This window comes from Thermobia domestica, chromosome 2 (assembly GCF_964235325.1).
Source record: "Thermobia domestica chromosome 2, izTheDome1.hap1.1, whole genome shotgun sequence".
In the NCBI taxonomy this organism is placed as follows: Eukaryota; Metazoa; Arthropoda; class Insecta; order Zygentoma; family Lepismatidae; genus Thermobia; species Thermobia domestica.
The window spans coordinates 246,626,041-246,649,652 of NC_137455.1; the positions used below are offsets into that span (position 1 = coordinate 246,626,041).

The 23,612-nt window shown below is 35.9% G+C and overlaps 1 protein-coding gene across 2 annotated transcripts in view; it reads left to right on the forward strand.

The window, feature by feature from the left end:
* LOC145678425 (alpha-1-inhibitor 3-like) overlaps positions 1 to 23,235 on the forward strand; it is a 2,648,409-nt gene extending 2,625,174 nt beyond the window's left edge. For both annotated transcript variants that reach the window (XM_081748543.1, XM_081748544.1), the window contains 2 exons: positions 20,960 to 21,187; positions 22,948 to 23,235. In XM_081748543.1, coding sequence (XP_081604669.1) covers positions 20,960 to 21,187; positions 22,948 to 23,120 — 401 coding nt within the window. In that variant the 3' untranslated portion in view covers positions 23,121 to 23,235. The remainder of the gene's footprint in view (positions 1 to 20,959; positions 21,188 to 22,947) is intronic.
* Positions 23,236 to 23,612: the final 377 nt, after the last annotated feature.

The window sequence follows — 23,612 nt, forward strand, 5'->3', positions numbered from 1 at the left end:
AGAAAATTTCCATTCCAGATTTTAGGGGGAAATTTTGGGAAAATTGTCTGTTTTCTCTCTGTTATTTCGCTCTTTGTTGGCTACATTGGAACAAATGTACCAGTATCTGGAAGTCTCGTCTTTGCTCTACACAAGCACTATAGAATGCTTCAATAGGATAATTAGAAAATGTAGAGTTGAGGTTTACAGTAGACCTTGTTCTCTAATTGGAAAGATAACTGTGATTTTTTAAAGATAGAATGAGATATTTTTTATTGACATGCTTACTTTATTAGATATCGTCACAATACTTGTAGGATATATTAGAGGGATACCAAAGCTTATTTTAAGATAGTTTTTGTGTGTCTGATAGCAGTGTTGCCAGCTACAGCAAATTTTAATTCCAGATTTTAGGGACAAATTTTGAAAAAAAAATCCCTTTTTAGTTTCTATTATTTACCTCTTGTTGGCTATACTCGAACAAACGTACCAGTGTCTAAAAGCCTCATCCTTAGTCTACACAGCGCACCATAAAAAGTTTCACTAGAATAATTAGGGGAAGTACAGTTGAGGTTTATAATAAACCCTGTTCTGGAAATGGTGAATTTCTGAGGTCGAATGAGATTTTTTTTTTTTTTTAATTTCATGCTTACTTTGTTAGATATCGACAAGATACTTGTAGGATATATTTTTGGAGTACTAAGGTTTATTTTGAGATAGTTGTTGTCTGTCTGATGGTAATTTTACCAGCCAAAACAATTAATTCTTGATTTTGTTAAAAATTCGGAAAATTTCCCTTTCCCCTCTATTATTTCCCTCATATTGGCTACATTGAAAGAAACGTACCACTACCTGAAAACTTCCTCTTTGCCCTACAGAACGCACCATAAAAAGTTTCAATAGGATAATTAGAGAAGCTGTAGCTTCGCACATATGTTAATTTTGTTCATGATATATCTATTTCTTTTAGCACCAAATTAACTCTTGTAGGTTTAGTAAGTGTTTTGGAGTGGCAGAAACGGGATTAAGAATATGTGGATATTTTTTAAATTACAATTTACAAGTAAAAGGTGTTAATTGAGAACAAAAGACAAATGTTTAATGAATTAAGGCGCAGAACATGTAAGGCATCTATGAACAAGCAATAAGATGTTGCTTTCATTTCTATGAAACTCTCCATAAAGGGCATTATTGCAGGGTTGCAAACTAATGCAGAATGGATTTGACATATGACTACTTCTCTGCCTGAACCTACCGTAATCTAACCCGAACTACTGTTACTCATCTACTACTACTAGTATATTATTATTACTACTACTACTCAACTACTACCACTACTGCCTTACTATACTACTACTGCTACTAGCCTATTACTATACTATTAGGTCCGACACCAGGTACAAAGGTTTAGGGAGTCGTGAATATGATAGGGGGCCAAGTCATTAAAAATTATCTTATAAATATCTAAATTGTGTTCTTTGTATTAATAATAAAATTTTGTGTTGAAGTCTAGAGGGTCAACAAAAAATTTAGCGGGGTCTGGCTCCCCTAGTCCCTCTGGTTTCGACCTTGCTACTACTAAACTACTACCCTACTACTACTGCCTTACTACTACTATATTATCATTACTACTATTACTACTACTAAGTGTGCACCCATAAATGTATTTTTTGAACAATTACGAGTATCTCTTGCAGCGCTCCTGAATTTTAGACCTACCTGTTCCTGGTGAATTACTGGCACACGTCAACACATATAGAGTCTAGAAGGCGTGATGCCACTATTTTCATCAAGATATGTGAGTTTCAAAGTAATATGAATTTGTCCACGTATTCTTGATCTGAACTGCGGAAACTACACTATCCCAATTTAAGGATGCATATTAACACTGATGTAGTAAAGTAATTATTCAGCCTGTACCTAAGCTACACGAGGTTTACGTTTACGCACCTTATGGCTCAACTTTTGGTATTTCTTTTTATTAGCTTACCGACCATACCCCAGGCGCCGCATGGACAACGTCGGACATAGTACCAACTATTCGCAAAATCGAAGTAGTCGAATCACTTATCGACAATTTTCGCATTTACTACTGCCTTAAAATGGGAAGGTCATTAAGTGACATGAATTTCCACCTATATCTGTGTTCTGTTGTGGGATTACATTCACAACATTTAATGGATTTATCAAGAAATACTGAACCCACAGGTTCAGCACCCACATAATTGCATTCTTATGAACTGCACACTGAGAGGAGTCCGTTCTCCGGACAGCGGTATATTGTACAAATATACGAAATCCTCTTGCTTACTACAGAAATCAGTACGGAGCATACGTTATCCATATGCTACATACGCACTGTCCTTAGATGTTACATCATGCCATTGCAGGATGTCTGACACGTAACAGTTTCCCGTATATCACATGCATATACCTATGTTACATTCTTCAGCTATATGTTATATACGTCCATTTGTATGTGAGATCCTGACCGCCTATATTGTTTCATACGGAAACTATGTATAGATAGAACACTTATACGGAAAGTATTATAAAACATGCATTTTCAGTTATACGTCTGCTGTACGTTAAGTCCAAACACTACAGGAATTACGCATGTAACCTACCTTTTTAAGTACGCTACCTACATTTTATTTTCCTCACTGTGTGCTTTGAAAACTAGCCATATGTCGGATTACGGGGAGAAAGCATTTTTTGTTGAAAATCATTGCTGTTTTCTGAAATATTTGTGAGGTTAATCTACCTTAAGCTAAACATACCACTAACTAAAGAGTTTCAAACAGTATTGATGGGCTTGAATAGTCGCTAATCCTCTCGCCTTTGGTCCTAGGCTCGATTTCCGGCAGGGTCAGTCGGTCGAAAAGTGTAACAGCTTTTTCAGGCCAGCTATCCTAAATGAGGTTTTTCCTGGGATTTCCTCATACACCAGGTAAATGCCGCAATTAGATCTAATTTACAGGCCCCAGGCCGCTAATTTCCTTATCCGTTCCTTATATCACTCCCTGTACCGTGATTGTGTGCTCCCCGAAGGTGTCATCTCTCCAACGTGACGTGCATAAGGCCATAGATGCCGGTAATGGCCATGACTTGTATCAATAAATAAATAAATCAGTATTGACGAGCGAGCGCTAGCAAGCGAAGTCGGGTTAGAGCGCCACAATGCACGTTATATTCGTCCATTATAATTAATAGCAAATAGTAATTGCAAAATTTTCCATTCCGCACACGGCATTTCCAGTCTATTCAGTTCAGAAATTACTAACATATCAATATCAATTATCTTTTCGCAACTTGAACTCATTCCACCTGTAAACATTCTGTTTTTTTTACTAAGTTTTGGTCCCCCGTAATCCTAGAAAACCCGAGAAATATATTACATACTTCTTTCGTAAATTTTGCAAATTCAAACTCATAAAATAGGACAGCACCATCGTTTTCTACATACAGTAAACGTTATATAATTTTTAAAAATTAGTGTTATAGTCCTTTTTCACACCCAGTCATTCATTTTAATCATAAAATTAAAGTTTTTGTGTTTATGTATTCTATACTTGCATCCACTTATCCAGCGCCGTAACTTAGATTTTTTTTTCTTGGGAGGGGGTAAGCATCAGTGATTTATTTGTGGATTTTGTAGAAGGGGGGAATGTTTATGCAAGATTGTGTCCGTATAACAGAACAAGTCGGGTTGGAAGAACGTTATTTTCAAACCTACCTACTTTAAAATTATGGTACTAGTTTGATAGGGGGTTCCCAAGTTCTTAACTTTTTCACCTTTTTAATAACAATTTTATGATAAATACGGGAGGTACGTTAGATAAGATTTGGTTTGGTAGATTAATTTACATGTGTTACCTTGCTACTTTTCGTCCTACTGCTGAAGACAAGTGTGCAGCATCCAGTAAAAGCCCTATTGTTCCATTGCAATCTGCACAACTTGTCATAACAAGTGCCACACTCCTACGTAAATCAGTTTTGTTATGACAGGTAATATTTTAGTCCGTTCTAATTTGGTCTTTGAAAACCAAATTCCTCGCACGAACAATAAATACGATAAAAAGTAAGTTTACTTTGGGCAGAACAGTGATACGTGCACATACACTTAAACTTGATTTTCTTAAATAGAAGGGGAAAGACGGTATTAAATGTCATTCCTCATATCATAAGTGCATTTTCGCACTTGCTCATTCTACTTAATAAAATTAGATTCAGGTGTGTGTGTAACCCTAGCACGGTTCTGCTGAAAGTAAACTTCTGGTCAACAATACATACTGGTATTAAAACGAATCCAGAATTGAACAAAGACTGTAATCTGATCTCCGACGAATCATGAGCATGTATTAAACAATTACCAATATGATGCTACCTAGGAAAAAATACTTTACCTTTTCCTTCACTTCTACTCTCGAAATTGAAACAGCCATTGTAGCCTACAATATTTACAGTTTTTACAACAAAATCACAAGGAAGGATTGACTGTCGATTTCACTTTGAATTAAGCTGAAGCGTGACTTATCTAACACTGTCTTTAGAAATTAACAATAATTTCCAGCGTACCTCACTTTAGAATAGTGAAGTAATAGGAGGTTGGTTTACATCGGATAACGTCTTTTTCAGTTGGTTTGTCGGTAGCAGCATGATGTCCACTTTTTATCTAGCTGAAGGCATACTTTTCTGCGTTGAAAGAAGTAATGTCTGGCCCATTAATGTTTATGGAAAGAAGAAATTCGAGTATTTTTTTTCTTCAGATAAATTGTTTCTAGCCTCAGATGCTGTAAATTTAAGTCGGAAAAGCCTCTCTCGCACTCTGCAGAAGAAACTAAAAGCAATTCTATGAACAATTTTTCGGGAAGCAATTCGCGACAATAAACATACTGAAAAGAACCCATAAAGAATCGCTACTAAAACATGAAGTTGAATCATTGCACTTCAAAACAGTGTTGCCACAGTCCTATCTCTGGAGTGGGCTGAAAAATAGTACCAAATTGAAACAAAAAGGGCTGAATTCATTATTTTATACCAGTGTAATACATGGCTCTATAACAAGAAACTAAAAGAGGTGAAGTTCTAGAACACTCCCACCCCCACCCCTCTTCCAAGAGTGAAAATCAAGAAAGTACTCTTAAAAAAAATATTTTTTAGAAAACATCCAAATAGGAAGAACCCGAACAGCCTTGGAAGTAGATGAAACTTTTGTTGCGCATAGAAAGTATAATGTCCCTTTCACATTATCCGGCGATTTGCCGGATCCGGTTCCGGCGAATTGCCGGACGAGGCAGAAAGACATTGCAAGCAATGAAGCTCTTCACATATGTGCGGCGGTCGCCGGACGTTCATCCGGCAAGCAAAAACAGCCGGATCTCCCTGCTAGAATCCGGCGCGGCAAATCGCCTGTATAGCCAAGCGGGGCATTACAAGCAATGACGCTCTTCACATATACGCGGCAAACTACCGGATGGGTGTTGGGGGAGGAAACAAGTGTTGCCAGGAAAGATCAGAAAGTGGCTGCTATAATATGGGAGCGTGTGGTTTTGTGTGTTATGTGGAGTGTGTTTGTGTATGTGGCTATGTTCTGGCCCAGTACGTCTGGAGTAATTAACCAAATCTGTATATACAACATATGGGGAAAGATGACACGTAAAATTAATTGAAAACGACCAATACTACCCAAGTGTCGAAATCAATATAAATTATTATTTTTCTATGTAATAGAAGATTGGGAGATGTCCGTGTAGCACTGGACAAATGACCTTCTATAAATTTGCGGTGACCCAAAATTGAAATATACACTATCAAATATTTCAGCAATACAGTCTTTTGCTATATATTTATGTACTATTTTGGTACGCAAAGCAAGAGAGAATTCATGATGTGATATTTGATAAATATACCGTACTTTATATATTTTATAATTATCTGGCTGTAATTTCTTGAATAGTCCTCTGAATTCAGAGACTAGAGCAGTGCTTTAAAGAGACTTGATTCAATAGTCGGAACGCTTAAAACAAAAGAACAAACCCGAAATAGTATAATAATAATAATAATAATAATAATAATAATAATAATAATAATAATAATAATAATAATAATCTAATATAAATAAAATAAAGAATTTATGTGTCTGTCTGTTTTTGTGCGGCCTAGGGACCATACGAGTGGACCGAAAGTTACCAAAATTTGGTCACGAGTACCTTGGTCCAGGCTCCAGATCAAACCGATGCGTTTTTTTTCCCCTCAAAATTCGAACCAGGAGGTCTCAGGGAGGCGTTTACCAGGACATGTAAAAGTAGTAGAAAATGACCGATATTAGTGTCAAATCCATAGTTTTCGCGGTCGCTGAGATCAGTGGTAACACTACCATTAGCGATGACTTCAGCCACCATTTGTATGCGGGCCGGGGATCACCAGAGGGGGGGGGAGGAATTTCGAGACATGTAAGAATAATCGAAAATGAGCGATATTAATGACAAATCCATAGCTTTCGGGGTCACTGAGCTCAATGGTGAAACTCAAGATAGCGTTTACTTTCACATTTAGTCCCCATCAGCTAAGGAACTTGGGCCAGGAGATCACCGAGACATGTAAAAAATAATCCACAATGACCGATATTAGTGTGAAATTCAGTTTTCACGGTCTGAGATAAATGGTGATACTTTCATTAGCGATGATTTTCAAATTCAGCCACCATTGTATGCGGGCCGGGAGTCTCCGGGCTGGAGAATTGCGAGACATGTAAAAATAATCGAAAACGACCAATATTAGTGTCAAATCAATAGTTTTCGCTGTCGCCGAGATGAATGGTGATTCTCCCAAGGCGTTGACTTCCAAATACAGCCCCCGTCGACTGGGAGCCAGAGGCGTTGTTTTTTCAAAATTAGAATCAGAGGATCACAGAGGCATTTACTTTCTATGTAAAAGTAGTAGAAAATGACAGATGTTAGTGTCATATTCATAGTTTTTGCGGTATCGGCTGAAGACCAGAGGCGATCTTGTCACAATTCGAACCAGGGAGGGGTCTCAGAGGGCGTTTACCGGGACATGTAAAAGTAGTAGAAAATGACCAATATTTGTGTCGAATTCATATTTATCGAGGTCGTTCAGATGTATATTGATACTCCCGATAGTGTTTACGTTCAAATTCAGCCCCCATCGGCCTTCCCAATGAAAAAACGTACGTTGTTGGATATATATTCACACAAAATGTATCTAAATTTAGAAATGTTTCTTAATTCTTCTCTCATTGTTCAGTTTGTTTACATTGATATTTTATCTAACCCGTGCGAAGAACGTGCATAACAGCTAGTAATAACAATAATATTGCCTACAGACCAGTCTTCGGGGTCAGTGGCTGAATGTTGGCTTAAGATTCTCGGATAGACCTCAACGGTTGACTATCCCGAGAGGACTTTAGCCTGATTTTCTCAGTCACAACAGTTGAATACCGGAACGGTATTTTAAATATCCAGAACCGGGCCGCTATTTTTCCCAAGTTTATCAATTGTGGAAACAGTATAGAAAAATGTCTTCCAAAATACCACTTCTCTAATAAAAAGTCCATATCTTTTCTGTATGTGGCATGTTCTCTCATTTGGTAACAAACAGGCCCATATGTGTCTCTGCCTTTTTTTTTCTGCCTGTGTCTTAACAAGACAAGTAGAAAACACATTTTGCGTCTGTCCATTACAACCACCACAACACAACAAGAGTCACTGAGTTTTGTTTCTCCAGTTGCACAGCAACCCTGCTCGCATATTTTTCATCCACGGCAAAACACCGGATAATATGAAAGGAGCCGAAACCGGATTCGGCAAACAGCCGGAACCGGATCCGGCAAATCGCCGGATAATTTGAAAGAGGCCTAACAGAGGCCGCAAATTACAAGAGAAAACAGTTCTAATCTTCGGTATGTATTGTAACGAAACCAAACGCGTCTCTATTTCAATGTGACCAACAAGCCAAAACGGTATTATGGACATATATGAAAAAAATATTTAAAACGAGGAGAAAATCAATCATCTCCGAGTTCGTGTGTAAACAGTACGTTATAATAAAATATTAAAATATAAATTATTAAATCTTTTTCTCGCTTATTTCATGATCGAAGGAGGATAATAAAATGTATGAAGAATATAAAGTAAGTGAACTGACATTTGTAAAAAGAAAAATGTAAAACAAGTCAAGGGACCTAGAAGCTTCCGTGAAAGACATCAAAAGAAAGAGATGTAGAGAAAGTCTTACTGACACTTTTGAACATGTGACAAGTATTTGTTAAATGGTGCTCAATTGGGTAGAATTGTACCAAAATGTTCACAAAAGGGGCTGAAAATGCCAGCGGGGTACCAACGGGCCGACGAATGACAAAAAGGGCTGAATTTGGTACAATTGTACCAAGTGTGGCAACAGTGCTTCAAAACAGTTTATAGTTTAAGAATGGGGAAAAATATCTTCCCAGGCTGGGAAGACTGAATTAAACCTGGAGACAGGGAAGTCAAAATTTAGAAGGGGGGAAATTCCCAGGCTTCCCTGGCTACAAATAAATCACTGGTAAGCATTAATAAGCGTATTTGGTGCTCCTAGAAAAAGTTGTATTTCTAATTCTTGGGCTTCCTTTCTCTTACTCTTTATGGGCCCCCGGAGCCTGTGCGCCCTCCGCACGGCAAGGTCTGCGGGGTCGTTAGTTATACCTCTGGGACCGTTCCATACATGAGAAATGAATTAAGGGGACAATATTGACAAATATCATAACCATATGAATAAACATTATTTCTAGGGCCCCTTATATTAGACTTATTTTTACTGAAATGGGCCCACGACTCATTTTTGTTTTATTTACCTTTTGTGTGTTGTTTTGTTTATATAATATAGTGGACCTGTTCGATGCTTCGTTTATAATTTCATGTTCATATCGTATATGAAGTAAAAAAATTTTGTCTTAAAATGGGCCCCTTCGAACGGCGGGGAGCTTCACTGGGGAAGCACAGTTGTCCCCTCCCTTCTCAAGTTATGGTCCTGTCACTTATCACATACCAAGCCGGTAGCCAGCCCAAAACTGTAGGGGGAGCCCGATAGAAGTTTGAGGGTCCCGATCGAAACGTATTATAGTTAATCATCATATTATAGTTCGCTTGCAAACCTACCGTGAAAATTTTAGGGGGCCAGTAAAAACTTAGAGGGGGCCCGCCCCTCTGAATACGGGTCTGTCACATACTAATATAATGTAAGCCTATCATTAATTTTTATGTCAATTATATATTGTGGATCTCCAAATTTTTGGTGGCAACAAATCTTTCGCGGAGTACATCATCAAATTTCGCGTGTGAAGATACTATGTTTTCATAAAAGTATACAAATATCTCTTTAATAGATAATCATATTTAAACATAGTTTCTTTACCGGTCTGTTATTCTAGTATAAATTTAATAAGTTGACACCAAATCAGTTGCAAACACTGCTCAACTTACTATCACATTCAGTGATGTCATATTGTGTGGTGCTCTGGTTTTGTCAACCTAAGGTCTCATTAACTTATCCACGAGTAATCGGAAGCTGTATAAAACTATGACGTTCATGACATGACGTCATGCAATATCATGCATTTGATTGGCTAAAACAGTGCAATAATAACTGAAAACTGATTCGTGTAGAAAGTGGTAACTTTTGTACTAGATATGGGAAGAAAGCGGGTGAAGTTGCCTGCTTGGGAAGGCAAATATGTTTTAATGCTTTTAGACAAACATATCCTTTAACAAAAAAATAAAAAAGTCATATCAAATACTAAAAAGGAAGCTGTTTCTGATATTCCAAAATATATATAGGATCGCTTATATATATATATATATATATATATATATATATATATATATATATATATATATATATATATATATATATATATATATATATATATATATAAGCGGGATGTCGTGGAAGATCCGCCGGTGAGAGCTCATGTTGAGGCAAGTCTATTTCTCAAGCCTGTTAGTGAAATTGAAATATGTAGCATAATTAGTGCTTTACCTAATAAATCAAGCACAGGACATGACAATATAAACACAAAAATTATCAAAGATTCTAGTAAGGAAATAGCATCCATTCTTGAAAATTAATAAAACTTTAGAAACAGGAATATTCGCTGATGGATTGAAAATCGCGAAAGTAATACCAGTGTACAAAGGCGGTAAGAAAAGATGTAAAACTAATCACAGACCAATTTCGATACTCCCTATTTTGAGCAAGATATATGAGAAAGTAATCTATTCCAGATTGATAGAGTTCATAACAAAACATAAAATAATAACTCAAGAACAACATGGATTTCAGAAAAATAAATCTACACAACTTGCCATTAATAGTCTTTCAAACTACATCTCAGATGCTCTTGACGAGAGTAGTTATGTGATAGGTGTGTTTATTGATCTTAAAAAGGCGTTCGATACCGTAAATCACAAAATATTACTGCAGAAACTACAATGTTATGGAATACGGGTAGTCGCCTTCAATCTTATGAAAAGCTACTTAAAGAACCGGTTGCAATACACTAGTGTGAATGGACACACATCAACCACAGCACTTGTAAACTGTGGAATTCCTCAAGGTTCCATATTAGGGCCATTACTGTTCCTTTTATATATTAACGACTTGCCATATGTATTGAAAAATTCCCTGTGCTGTTTGTTTGCAGACGATACAGTTATATTCACGAAAGGTCCGCAGCTTAAAACAATACAGAAATCGATTAATTTTGAGTTAGACAGATTATCACAGTGGTTTGAATTAATGAATTAACTTTAAATGTTGACAAAACTAAGTGCGTACTTTTTAGAAACAGACATAAAATGCAAAACATAAATAACTATCCTATTACAATAAGCTCTCAAAAAGTATCAGTTGTTGAAAACATAAAATACCTAGGTGTTTGGTTTGATGAGGACTTCACATGGGAGAAACATTGTTCTGAAATCAGGGAAGAAGTTTCGGTACACACTGGGTTATTGTTTAAAATATCAAAAATGTTTCCGGAATCTATCGCAAGAATATATTACTATGCATTCATCAACCCATACTTTTCATACGGAATCGAAGCCTGGTATGGAAACTTAAGTGCTGAGCTTAATTATAAGCTCCTTGTTCTTCAGAAGAGAGTAATAAAAATAAAAAATAAAATGAACCTTTTCTTGCACATACAGAACCTTTATTCCCTGAACTGAACATATTAAAATTAGATAAACTTTATCTTTACAGGATAAATTGGCTAATGTACAGAATCCTCAAGAAAGGTGCAATTATATTTTCAACACAATTTGTTGAAATAAGACACTCAGTTAGTACACGTGCAAAGACAAATAAAGAACTTGAAAAACCAAAACCACGATTAAATTATGGCATCAAAAGCATCAGGTACCAACGTATTAAGGCCTAGAATGCCCTTTTCCTAGGTATCAGAGAACTATAAACTTTTAGCAAATTTAAAAACCAGCTGAACGAGTATTTAAAAAATTGAGACAATACCATGTTAATGTGTCATTATTATTGTTAATATTTTTACTATGAACTAATTAAGTACTTGTAACCTCATGTAACTTTGTGTTATCTACATATATTAAGTATTTACCCGCCATCCTATGTAAATGTAAATACATTCTGAAAGGGAGAATCACAAACAGCAGAAGCTCGGCCTCTCCCTGAATCGCTATAAAGATTGTTAAGTAACTGTTTTGTACTCATATACATATTAATAAATTCTAATTCATGTAGTTCGGATCTTACATTAAGCTGTAGCACCGCATCTTATATAGCCTCGCTGCTGAAAGCGATGCTAACTCCGAACCAAATCAAATATAGATATCTAGGGTCCCAATATTTAATTGAAAAAAAATAGAAGAATAGCTCTGTTCTAGCAGAACAAACTCCTTTATCCGCCTGTTAAGCGACATTTTCAAGTGAGGGTGGGTAGTCCATTTTTCTTAAATAATGTTTAACTACAAACTACGCTAAGTTTCACACAAATACCGTCTTGTCTAAAATCCAACGTTCGGTTTTTGCACTGAAGTATAGGGTAGGATAGAGGGAAGTAGAGAATATTAGAGTAGAATACGGTAGCGTAGGGTAGAGTAGTGTAGGTAAAGTTAGATTACGTTAGCTCATTGCCTTGCCATTGTTTTCAAATATATGGTAGGGTAGAATAGGTTAGGTTACTTTAGCTCAATGTTTAACCATTATTTTCAAATGTAGGGCAGAAAAATGAAATGAAATCTTTAAGTTTAAAGTCCCACGTTTATTCCATATAGGCTAAGGGAGACAAGTGAATGATAGAAGAATCGGTGGGATGAGAATGTTGGAGGAAACGGGAGTACCCTGAGAAAACCCACCGACACGATCTTGCCCAAAACAAATTTACTTGGAATGCAATCGAACAAGGGACCCCACGCTCCAGAGATAAGCGCTCCAAATGTAGGGTGGAGTAGGTTAGGTTGCCTTAAAATCAATGTTTAAGCCATTATTTTGAAGTGTAGGGCAGAGTATGAAAGGTTAGGTTAGGTTGTATTTAACAGTTACCGTATATGAGTATGAGTGGGGAAATAATGGGGAGTCAACAACGAGGTTATATGTCCCCGTCTCGCCCCCCATGACTCTGTTCGAACAACCTTTTTAAAACCCAAATTTTGACGTAGATTGACATATACATTGCCGCACCAGTTCCGCTTAAAAAAAAGAACAATGGTTTAAGTTTACATTTGCGTTGCCAGTTGGTTATACTTCATTCCACAAAGTACCACTGGTGTAGGTAAATATGGTCATCTTAATTAAGCAAAGTTTATTTTAGTAGTTGACTGTCGGGTTTGCATAATGTTACCAATTGGCGATGCGATGCAGATTTACGTACGAATCCAGCAGAAATTCCTTGCATATATACTTCTTTTTCAGTAAATCGGCCTTTTGTATCTTAAATGATCATTCTTAGATGATGAGTGAGGACTTGCACTCCTTTGTACAAATTCATTTTAGAGGAACTTCAGTGTATGTATACGATAAGAACTATTGCGCAAAAGACACTAACCAACTCTTGCTAGATAGTCACTAAAAGCATGAATGCTATCTAAGTAAGTTACGGTAGGAGCGCTGAGGAGTGACCCGATAGGTAGGGAGAGTGTGCGTTAGCGAAGGTGGGTATAGATATAAACGAGGGTAGTGGAAACACTATATATGGCATCAAATTACCTTACATGTTGTATAATGTATTTGTTCGTTACTAAAAACTTTATAGGTAATATCTCGATTTTTTATTGCTTGTATATTTGTGTTCCAAATTTGGGGTTAAGTGCTGTATCGCCGGACCAGTTTTAGGAAATTTACTGGGTAAATTCGTTAATTTATTTTGATTTCTGATGAAGAATGATTGAAAGTTATGTGATGGGAAAAGTTGAAGTTAAGAAGTGTCTGTTGTTGGTTATTTTCGATGTTAGCGGCATTGCATATGTAGGCGGAAGGGACTATATGGCGGAGAGGTACGCTTGTTATGATTTAGTGGCAGATACGGCAGTGTGTAAATGGCGCGTTTGTGCCAAAGTTCAGACACTCGTATTTGAGTTTTATCGAATTATATCCTAACTAACCATGTGGTTAACCAACCATGTAAGTTAACCAACCAACTAAATATAAGTTAACTACGACAATGTGTTTCTGCAAACAGTACAGACAGTGTATTTTATGTTTACTAGTGTATAGTTATTAGTATGAATCCATGACAAGTGCTATTGAAACTTGTATCATTACCAAAAACCACATGTGTTCACTACTCTCGCTTACGAGCGTACACGCCGTCGCTGATGCGCCTGCTCCCTTCGAATGCACTTCTGCGCTATCGTGCGGGTCCACTAGTTTCGCTCTGCCCCGACTCGGTTAGGTAGCATTTGTGCTTTTTAGTGGCCACCTAGCACAACTTGTTTTATGTTTTTTGCACTGTAATTTTTATGCCATACCTATATTCGGACTCCATATTTATACGAATACACTGATTTTTTATTCCAAGTTGCAAAAGTTTACACGTATCTGTTTTCAAGATAATTGACTTGTAACTCAACCTAACCTAATCTAAGGCTTAAGTTTCGAATTGCTCCTCCAGTTTCATACCTACAAAAAACCAGTAAAAACATCAAAACGTGCAGTTTTACTATACCGATCCATAGTATAAGTAGTAGTAGTAGTAGTAAGAGTAGGAGTAGAAGTAGGAACGGGTTGGAAGCCCCGCAGGGGTTCGTTGGGTTCTGTTCTTGACATAAAATGGGCACCCTGCTGAGTCATCGAACCTTCCGCGTCTTGCAAATAGTACTCACTTCCACATATCTTTTCTCGTATTAAACATAACTTTGCTGCTAAAGTTACACACCTAAACAACACATAAGAACTCCAAATCATCATTTCTTACCTCATGTCTCCTGTAAATTTTCCTAATTTTTATTAAAAAAAACGAAGGGTAACTCTAAACTTAACCCTAACCTAATATAAAGTTTTCTAATCTAATCTAACTAAATGTAGTATATTTTGGTATTTTTTAATTCGATTTTCGTGTGGTCCAGCGATACAGCACAAATGCTCAAATTAACATAACACATTACTAACGTAAATTTCACAATTATGTGAACCTCTTAATGCTCAGACATTTGTCGTTGAGCGGCATGAATTAGCACATTGGCTTTAGATACTGTACTTCACATACTATGGTTAATAGCTACCTTATAGGAAAATCTGCGCGTAACAGGTGCAACTTTCATTAATATATTTTTAAGTAGCTATGTATTTGGGATGTCTTCAGGTAAGAAGACAACATATTTCGATTAGTAACACACTAGTCTGTTAAAATATTATTACAAATTTGCTCTGTAAATTTTACAAATCTATGGATCCGTACAGTAAATGTGCACCGGCGATTCTAATGAAAATTTGCTTACATTTTTTTTTAACATATACATCAAGATATTACTTACACTGGTTACTGCATGACTTATTGGTAGATGCACGATAGCAGCAATCAATAGTTTTTATTGTAAAATTTACAGAACATGCTAGCAGATTTAATGTAAGGATGGGAGCAATTCTAGTTTATGACATACAAAGTTAATGTTCCAATTTTCTGCTTCGGTTTATTACTTTTCTTTTCACATTTATTTCTGCAGTATTTAATATTCAAGGGCATATTAAACCCAAATAAACCAAAATTGTAAAGATTTAAAATTCCAATAAACCTCTTAAATGAATGAATGTGGCAGTGTATGCCATAAAATATAATTGACCCCAAGAGAGTGTCTTGCAGCAAGGTCGAATCCTATAAATATAACTACCTTAAACGTGAGGTAAATTTAACCTACTATTCCATCTCTACTAGGCGGTCGCTAGAAGTTAAATTTCTTCAATTCACAAACGGTAGTTAATAAATAAGTCAATTAATAAATAAATAATATAATGAATTAGTACAAATATGCTACTTTAATCGGTCCATTGTAGTAATGACAGATTTTTATTACCACAAATACAACTCTTTCTTGCTTTAGGAAGAATTGAAATAAGCACAGTAACACCATTTATATCCACATAACACTAAATATAAATAAACACATAACATAAAACTATAAACATTAAAATTATTGATGTAATCTTCTGCAAGCAATCCTCCAACAAACATTGTATAATATCCAAAACAGTTCGACAAGCGAAAACGAATACATAATTCGTTGAAGTACTCAAAAGGATTTTGCCTTTCATTATTCTTCTAGGTCGGATAGCATATTCTATCTCACCCAGTACTTCAAATTCATCTAAAACATCCAAATGTTTTGCAAGCATATACACTCTACTCACAGCTCATCACGACGTTATCAAGGATTAATCTCTCGGTTTTGATGGTTAATCTTAATCTGACGATTTGACGGTATAATCTTCAGATCAGTGTTGGTGCAACACATTATCCTCACTTCGAAGATTAATTTTAGTTTAATCCCAATCCACGGTTTAATCCTCAGTTGGTGCAACTGAACATGAGTGAAATAAACGTGTCTGGACCAGAGCAAAAAAAAAAAAAAAACTGTTAATGGCTCTACGAAGCGAGTCATTCAAAAATCTTTAACAAAGTTTTTATGCAAATAATAGAGATCTAAATATTGCCACTTGCTACACAATAAAACATTATATTTTGTTGAGAACATGCTTGTTACAAATACTTATGTATATGAGTGAACATGGATGTGATTGAGATGAAAGAACTTGCATGACAGTACAATGAAGCAGATACAAGGATCATTTGGCATATTTTTCACACGACTCGTTTTAGCGAAGAAAGAAATGTTTTAGTTCGAGCAAACGATTCCGATACTTTATTGTTAATGACCTATCACCAAAAAACTTAAAGAATGCACAATTATGGCTTGAATGTGGTTTATCTTCAAACAACTCTAGAAGATATATCAACGTCACAAACGTAGCCAAAGAAATAGGAAGTGAAATAGCCGACAGCCTGGCACGCTTTCATGCCTTCACTGCTTCAAATTACACTGCTACTTTCAGCAGACAAGGAAAAATCCAACCATTTAACATGCTTTATGCCTCACCAAAAGTTTTTGGCTAAATTGGGAGAATCCGTCTTGGTGCATGAATCATTGCTGTCTAGTGTAGATACATTTGTGTGTTGTATATATGGCCATGCTTCGTACACCTCCGTTTCAGAAATGAGATACAACATTTTCAAAAATAAAACGTATCCTGTGTTAAGAAGTAAACCGTTGTCAAAACTTAAGACCCGTTGATACTACTTTTATTCTTCCGTCAAAGGCTACTTTGGAACAAAAAATAAACCGGAGTAATGTCGTATCCTGGATGCGGAAACGTGCAAACCTCTGTAACCCTCTCGAAGACATTAACCCAAACTGTCATGGATGGAACTTAGAAAACGGAAAGTATCAAGTTAAATGGTACGAAGGGCTTATGTCACCTGACATTCTTCCGCCGGAAAGTAACGATACTTCTGAAAGTGAGGTTGAAGTTGCTTCAATAAGCTGTGATAGTGCCACAGACTCCTTATGACTAGTAAGATCAGTAGAGCTCTTCCGTGGCTAAGCGGTTAGCGAACGCGCCTTTGGTGCGGGAGGCTCGGGTTCGATTCCCGGCTGGAGCTCATGTGATTCGGATTCCACGTTAATCAGTAGGTCCACGTCTCATATAGCCTCGCTGCTGAAAAGGGACGTTAAACTCAAAATCAACTCAACTCAACTAGTAAGATATGTATCAAAAATGCTTCAAGCGGAACCCAAGATCGAATTTTGCATTGTTTCTGATACCTACTGCAATATGTAGCATTAGCTTTAAGTTTACTTAATCAGTAGAAGAATATTACGTAACAGTATTTAAAAAATATATTCAGATGCTAAGGTACAAATGTGCCTATTACACAACGAGCAAACTTCACATAAAAAATTTTCATTTCTTTGTTACTTAATCTTTGATTATCATTACATTACATTACAAATCCAAATTAGTAAATTAAGGAGATCTTCTTCACTCATAGACCAAGAGAAGTTTCCCATAAACTTTGATATGCGCTTACAATTATCCATAACCTACATCTCAACTCATCCCTAGAACAGGGTATTGATCAAGAAGTTCTTGGCTTCTCGAAAAAGTCTATAACTGCGATTACTATCGCTTTGTCCATCCAAAGCCGTATTTCATTCTCCAAATTTATTAAGAAACTTTTTGTGAATTCGTAAATTTTATTTACCTAACGTTTAAAAGTTTTGGGCTTATAGCATTCATTATGTTACAAAAAATCGAAAATTTTACTTTCAAGCTAAATATCAGGAAGAATATTCGAGCTACGAAATATATTGGTATAATATAAAACAAAGGCTACTTTATTACGAGCATTTAGGAAAAAAAAGAACAGTTCTCTACTACGACATTTCTTTGTAGAATTACATTTGTTTAATCAAAGTATCACATGTTGGCGTGTCAACCATACTGATGACGTCATTACTCGGATCTCCACCACTCACCAACCTTGAGGGAAACCAAACTATGTAAAATCTTAAGTATTTAACAAAGTTTATCGTAATGGTAAATCTGGAATAAATAAAAGTGGTCTTCGCGTTTTGCTTTGCATAATATTGGAGGTTAAGAATTCAACACCATATGATACATAAAATCGAATTACTCATTCAATTTTTAAGATATAGTAATGAAATTGATATCTTGGAAAGCTCAAATTCTGGTCTATCACGTTTGATTCATATTGTTTTCTCATATCTCTAATGGTTTCATAGTTATTTGACAATAAATGTTTACAATATTGCGAATGAAACTACATTTTGAGTGAATCATGTACCATATTTAAAGATGGCGGCGATGTAAATAAACAGCAATAACATCACATTTTAGATACATTTATTACCTTCAATTTGATACACGAACGAAGTTCCTATCTTCATTGAGTGGAAAGTTATTCTCAGTTAAAAATTGTGCTATCAATTCCGGCGGCAGCCATGTTGATGACGTCATTACTCTGACCCCCAACACTCACCAACATTAAGAAAAACCTTTTTGAAGACAGTAGGTTATGGGTAATCTTAAGCACATAACAAAGCTTATGGTAAGGTTGGGGTAAATAGAAGTGTGCTATCTCTTGGTCTTATGAACTCAGTTAATGAGTGCCTCGTTGGATGGGATCTTGGTAAAGTAGTAGTCTTTTTACTTCAAGAAAACACACATTTGCTATGTGAAAAGAAGTGCAATGATGTAGTTAGTAAGATGTCTATCTGTCAACTGAAAGACCAAGATTCTATTCCTGATGGGATAGAAACTTATTGTCCTATTTTATTTCCAATGCAGCTCCGAGACTCACCCAGCTGTCTTAAAATGAGTATTTCTAAACATCTAAGGAGGTGACAGAGCAATTTGTTGACTATACAAATTTCGAAATCTGGGACCGTCATGTCCAACTGTGTCGTGTCTCTTCCAGCTTATAGTCTCGACCTGGCTTCCTCAGATTTCTACCTGTTCGTTGGATTGAAGAATTTTCTACGTGGTAGAACATTTGAAAAAGATGACGAGTCTCTCTAAGAAGTTAAGGTAGTTTCGAAAGATGAATGTAGCATTTTATCAAAGTGCCCTTGTGAGTTGGAAGGAACGCTGAACCAAATGTGTAGACAGGAATTATGAATATAGTGAATCCTGCTGATCTGTAGCCAATAGTTGTGAGTTCATGTGTACTAAGTATCATTATTATAAGTTGTAAAAAGTTGTGCATTACTTATTGACCGAACATTGTAGATATCAGCAACCATGACGCCGTGTTGCCCCTTTACTCACACTGCTTTGCCTTGCAGTCCCTTGCGTCTTATAGATTGTCTCTACTCTATAAAATGTAGTCAATCTCACGCTTTGAGGTACTACTTTTATATGTTTTAAGGTATTTTTCTTTCTTCACATAAAACTTATTCAAGATAGCGAAATCGTAGGCTTCTGCCGCTTGTAGTACCTTCTCACATTCTTCGTTTCTGCCTTTCCATTCATTGTTCTACATGCCCAATTGGATTTCCTGTTAATGTAAGTTTCTTATGTATCGAATAATTTTGCAATGACTATCAAGCACCATTCAAAATTCTTGCTTTTTTTTTTTTTTTTAACTTGAACCTTTCTGTTTAGTCTTCAGATACGTAGACCTATTATGCTTACTTTTGATCTTGTCAGCGCGTGCGGTAACTTATAATTCGTAACTACTACTACTACTACGGTTCCGACATTATACGTTCCTATTATGGTGTTTGCTATTTCTGAAACACACTTCTTTAGCTACTTTCGTCCATTATTAAGGGCAGTCTTTGCTCGTTTCTCAAGATCTCAGAGTGATCAGTATGTGTGTCACTTCTGAGGTACGTTTTAACGTTTCTCTTCCTCATATTTCTTTCTTGATCCATAATTGATTTGGCAAAATGATTTACACCGCCTGCAGCCTGACGTACATATATTGAAACTCCCAATAATTCGAATATATAAAATTATATAGTGTTCTTTGGTTCATGTGATTTTAGGATTCGATTGCCGGTAGGAAACATTGAATGCATTATGGTGCTCACTAATCTGTACATCCACGTCTCATATAGCCTAGGTGCTTAAATAGGACGCTCAACAAATACAAGAATCAACTCAAAAAGTGATATTTTTAACGAAACGTTAGTTACTGTATACAGGGTTGCCTACAAGGGGGGATATGACGCAAACTGCGTCATTGGAATATTTGGGGGGTTAAAAATCTATATAAATATGTTTGAGAGGGTGTAAAAATTAATCGAAGACATTTTTTTCATGGAAGCATACCTACGGATAGGCAATTGAGGGGGGGTGCGTCATGTACATGAGGGGGGCACCACTGCTGTATACTCAAGATTTTATATATTTAGTATCATTATTTTTATTAATGTATTTTAAGCCATTCCTTAAGCCAGTTTTTTTTTTAATAAAAAGTGTCGCTACTCACGATCAAGAGCGCCGATTTCTCTAAATTTGGAAGGGCCCATTCAGATGCAGAAGGTATATATATGAAGATTTTAAGACAAATTGCACTCAAATTATGCCAAATATTGTACATTTATAAATACAATAGGGGGCCTCCATGAGTTTTGGGGAGGCCCTCGGCCTTCCAGGATCGGTGTCCTTGCTCACGATGAAGTGTTATTAACTTTTTCCACACTTTTTTTTTTAATATTATCTCCGAGATATTCTCATTTCTTGTTTCGTTCACAACTTTGTTGATGTAAACAATGTTAATGCAGGTAATTGCAAGATGTAAATATTTACAATATTAAAAATTGCCAGAGAAATTACTTTGAAAGTAAATGTTTAGTACTGTGTACCATTGCATATAATCAGAAAAAAATACTACCTCAGTTAATAGTAACCGTACTTTTCTTTTCAGAATTTTACAATGGCTGCCCAACATGCTTCGACTCAATTCCGATGGATTTCAATCATTTGTATTGTAATTCCACTTATGTGTATAAATTATCACTCAAGAATTTGCAAAGAGAATCAAAGACTGCAAAACTTCTGTTAAATATATCACCTGGTGAACCCGCAACAATGATTCATAAACGTATTACTTTCTCTATTCCAGAGAGTTGCATTTGTTCTGCTTTAGAGAAAAGTAAGTAATAATTATTTTCAACTTCTACTATTTATCTGTGTTGGAATATTTTTCCAGGTAACAATAAATAATAATAATAATAATAATAATAATAATAATAATAATAATAATAATAATAATAATAATAATAATAATAATTTATTTTTGTGTCTGTATTTCTTCTTTACTGCTGTTCTAAAACCTGATAGCACAATATACAGTATGTCGGAAAAGTAATGAAACCACTAGCGTCATCTATTGAAGCAGCAAATGATCGGAAATCTGCTCAACAAAACGAGACCAGAATCATGAAAACCAATTAACAGAGTGTCAAGTTATAGCAAGAAACGAGTGTATCTGGTGTCACCTCGTCACAAAAACACGATGGAGCAAAAAGCCAATATTAAGTTTTGTTTTTGGTAAAACATTTACACTAACATTGGGAATGATGAAACAAGTGTATGGTGATGAGTACTTATCTCGTACACGTCTCTTCGTGTGGTATACGCGATTCCGGGACGGTCGGGAGTCCTTGGAAGACGACCTAAAGCAAGGCGGACCGAAAAACAAGAATTGCGATGAGTTAGTGAAACGAGTGCGTGGAATGACCACCCACGATGCGAATTCGACTGTGAGGTGGATGATGGAGGAATTAAATACGACTAAAGACAAGAAACAGGAAAGTTTTGCTCGATTTGTTCTGGACACTCTAACTGACGACCAAAAAATTCCTCGCGTTGAACATTGAAAGGATCTCATTAAAACGACGGAACAACATTCCTGGAATCGGTTGTAATTGGTGATGAGACTTGGTGGTTCAACTACGATCCATAACAAAACACCAACGTGCTACATGGAAGACCTCAGGTTTCCCGAAAGCGAAAATATGGCGTTTCCAAAAGTCATGTCAGAAGTCAATGTTCATTTGTTTTTACGATTCCAAAGGTATTATACTTCGAAAATTTGTACCACAGGTTCAAACTGTTAATGGTAAATATTATCTGGATATTATGGAGCGTTTGTGGAAGCGAATAGTTTGCGTAAGGCACGACTAACGAGCGCCAAGCAGTTCGTCTTTATTGCAATACCATGCACCATGTCACAGAACCGGCACAATTCATGACTTTTTTTTCTACATCCTCCGTATTCGCTTGATTGATCATCGTGTGGCTATTTCCTATTCCCAAAATTAAAATTGGTCATGAAAGAAACAGTTAAGAACAATGTTACACATGTCTAGTCTGTCGTGACGAGGGTCATTGAGGCGAATCCAAAAAAGGACATTCAAAACTCTATTGGTTGAACGTGCCCAGATGTGTATTGATGCAGAAGGGATGTATTTTGAATAAAAAGAACTACAGTTGGTTAAATGTCTAATTCTTTTTATTTAATTTAAAAAATTCCATTATTTTTCTGACATATTGTATATGTATTTAGGTTTCATTTATCGGCTAACTTTCCTTAACGTTCCTATATTATAATAAACCACGCTTACTTGTTAGTCCACTAAATAACAAATAAGTAATTAAATGAATAGCAAGTGACAATTTCTCTCTTAATATGTTTTGGAATGTCTGAGTTTGTCTCACTGACTGGCATTTATAGTAACAGTTTCAATATTTAGAACTCCTTCGTGTCAAGTTGGTTAGCATCCATATTTCACATGACGTTAATAATGAAAAGAGCAGCACACTCGAAATATATAACTTTTCATTTAATGTTTGTCCAGATTATCATGTATTGCAACATGAAACATTTGATAATTGTTTGAATTTTTTCAGGCGGACAACACCTATTAATTTTGGGAAATTCTGAGAAAAACTTAAGCACATTCGAGCCCATTTTAAAACTAACCAAAGATGAAATTGTAATTCAAGTTGCTCCACGTCCAGGTCAACCAGCTGCTGTGAAGAGAGCAAGAAGTTTTTGCAGAGAAACAAAATCAAAAATTTGAGAAAAGATCTTCGTGAGGATCAAAATCTTGCAAACATGCAAGCCATTCAATATGCAATTTGTATTTTATGTGCTTTGTTGAATAATTCATTGTGTAGTAAATGATGTAGCAAACATTTCTTGTTTACTTTTTTTTCTAATATAATCAGTATCAAATAAATATACGGAAAATGAATATAGCTAAGAGTACAGGAAAATAAAAAAAATCGACATGCAAAATCAGCATATGACATTAGTAAATAACTTGTAAAGGTAGATTGTGTTAGACCAAATTTTAACAAACTTATAATTTGATTTTTTTAGATGTCACAACTACTAAATAAGAGCTACACATAATTCCGCTTTATATTCTTATTTATTCATTCATTCTCATATTAAAAGACTAGTGATTCCGAATTAGGCATTACCAGAAAAAATTAGCAGAAAAACACTCGCTGGTGTCACCTACTCACACACATCTTTTAGGGGACAATTGATTTCGAATGGAGAAGTT